Genomic DNA, 1,752 nt, shown 5'->3' on the forward strand with positions numbered 1-1,752 from the left:
CTGATACCTGATTTCTCGCTGATTACAGTTTACCGCAAAGCTAGAGTTTCTTTTTCTTAGTTAATTTTTGACAAATTCTGACGACGAATATTCAATTGGTCACCACCATTTGATCCACTAGCCTACACTAATGTTACTTTTATAATTAATTTTTGTATTTTTATGACCAAGTGGTCCGGACTAATTTGTACATATCTCAACTAATCCTTGCCTCCTTAGGGCTCATTGAACACTCTATAAACCTAATGTTCCAAGATAAATCACAAATGCGGTAGGTGACCCCAAAATAGTTTAAACCTAGGAAGTCAATAAAGGGAGCAAACTTTCTTGACTGCCAAACCAATCTCTTGAGGTTAAACTAAAAACTTTTTTTGAACCACAATTAACCAGAATGATCTAAATGTTACTTTTAGATTGTATGGTTGAATTAAGTTTACTTATAACAAACCTTAAAAAAAAAAAAAAAAAAAAAAAAATGGGCATTCGACCATGATAGAAAGAAACAAGAAGAACAAAAAATAGCAGAAAGGAGTGACTGAAAATGTCGGATTGTGTTCCCAATTCTTTACCAAAATTGATCAGAGTTTCCAAAACTACTATACTTATAATCTTATATATCTCTTTGGCTTATTTAGTTAATTTTACTTTGTTTGGAAAAAGGATAAAAAATTATATGGCTCAAATCAAAGTAACCTCTATTGTAATTGGAAGTAACCAGTTAGGTTTACCACGAAACGTAGAAATCGATCAAATCCAATTTGTCAAAATTGCATCTTCATTTAGTGTGCGATCAGATTGTATGTAAAATTGATGAATAATATAGCAAAAATAAAACCATGTATATTTATTAAACTGAAAGTTTAAAACCCTCTACATTAATATTTACCCAACAGATAATCCCAGCTGCATAATCCTTCTTCAAACTCAAATAATCCCATATCAAATTCACCCTCTACTTCCTCCCATGAATCGCGACAAAACTCATAGCTACTGTTACCACTTGCTTCAACACAGAGATCCGGAAGATCAAACAATGCATTATCACTCTCGTCTTCTGATAAACACTGGAACGACGACGACTCTTCATTTTTACGAGGCGCCATCTCATTCTGGCTAGACTCAAACGTGGCAGCGGCAGCTTCAGCAGCTGCAGCCTGAATATCTTTAGGCGCAACACTAGCCGGCCGGGGAAGCCGGTGAGCTAGTTCGGGAAAATTCAGGTGAGCCAAGTGACCCTTTATAGCCAGAGAGGCAACATCATGGGCTCGAGCTGCCATTTCTGCAGTAGGGAAACTTCCAAGCCAAATTCTTGATTTCTTCCCGGGCTCACGTATTTCAGACACCCATTTGCCCCAGCTTCGCATTCTCACGCCCCGATATGTCGGATATTTGAGGCTCAGGCTACTGCTGCACCTTGTTTCATTAACACAGTTAATGATCTCATCATTTTCAATTACTGTACTTGTTTGTTTGGCGCTATTTGATTTTTTCTTTGTCGAATTAGCCTTAGAGTGAGTAATTGTTGATGAGTTGCTGGAGATGGAACTTGATGAAGTGGACATTTGGATTCAGAATCCGTGGATGATATTTGATCAAATGGTGAGTTTATGCTCAAATTAAGAAGCTTTGTAGCCTTTTTATATACTCTAGATTCGGCGTATTCCAACCTCGTACGGTAAAAAGAATAGATGCATGGTTTTCATACAGATTTGTATCTTGTGTTCATTGAAGTCAATTTTGTATTTATCTTTA

The 1,752-nt window shown here is 36.6% G+C and overlaps 1 protein-coding gene across 1 annotated transcript; it reads right to left on the reverse strand.

Moving 5' to 3' along the window:
• Window positions 1-873: 873 nt before the first annotated feature.
• Window positions 874-1,582, reverse strand: LOC116123995 (ethylene-responsive transcription factor ERF039-like). Its single transcript, XM_031409713.1, has one exon. The coding sequence runs from the start codon at window positions 1,560-1,562 to the stop codon at window positions 876-878; it is 687 nt and encodes a 228-aa protein (XP_031265573.1). The 5' UTR covers window positions 1,563-1,582; the 3' UTR covers window positions 874-875.
• Window positions 1,583-1,752: the final 170 nt, after the last annotated feature.

Source organism: Pistacia vera, unplaced genomic scaffold (assembly GCF_008641045.1).
Source record: "Pistacia vera cultivar Batoury unplaced genomic scaffold, PisVer_v2 Contig147, whole genome shotgun sequence".
Taxonomy (NCBI): domain Eukaryota; kingdom Viridiplantae; phylum Streptophyta; class Magnoliopsida; order Sapindales; family Anacardiaceae; genus Pistacia; species Pistacia vera.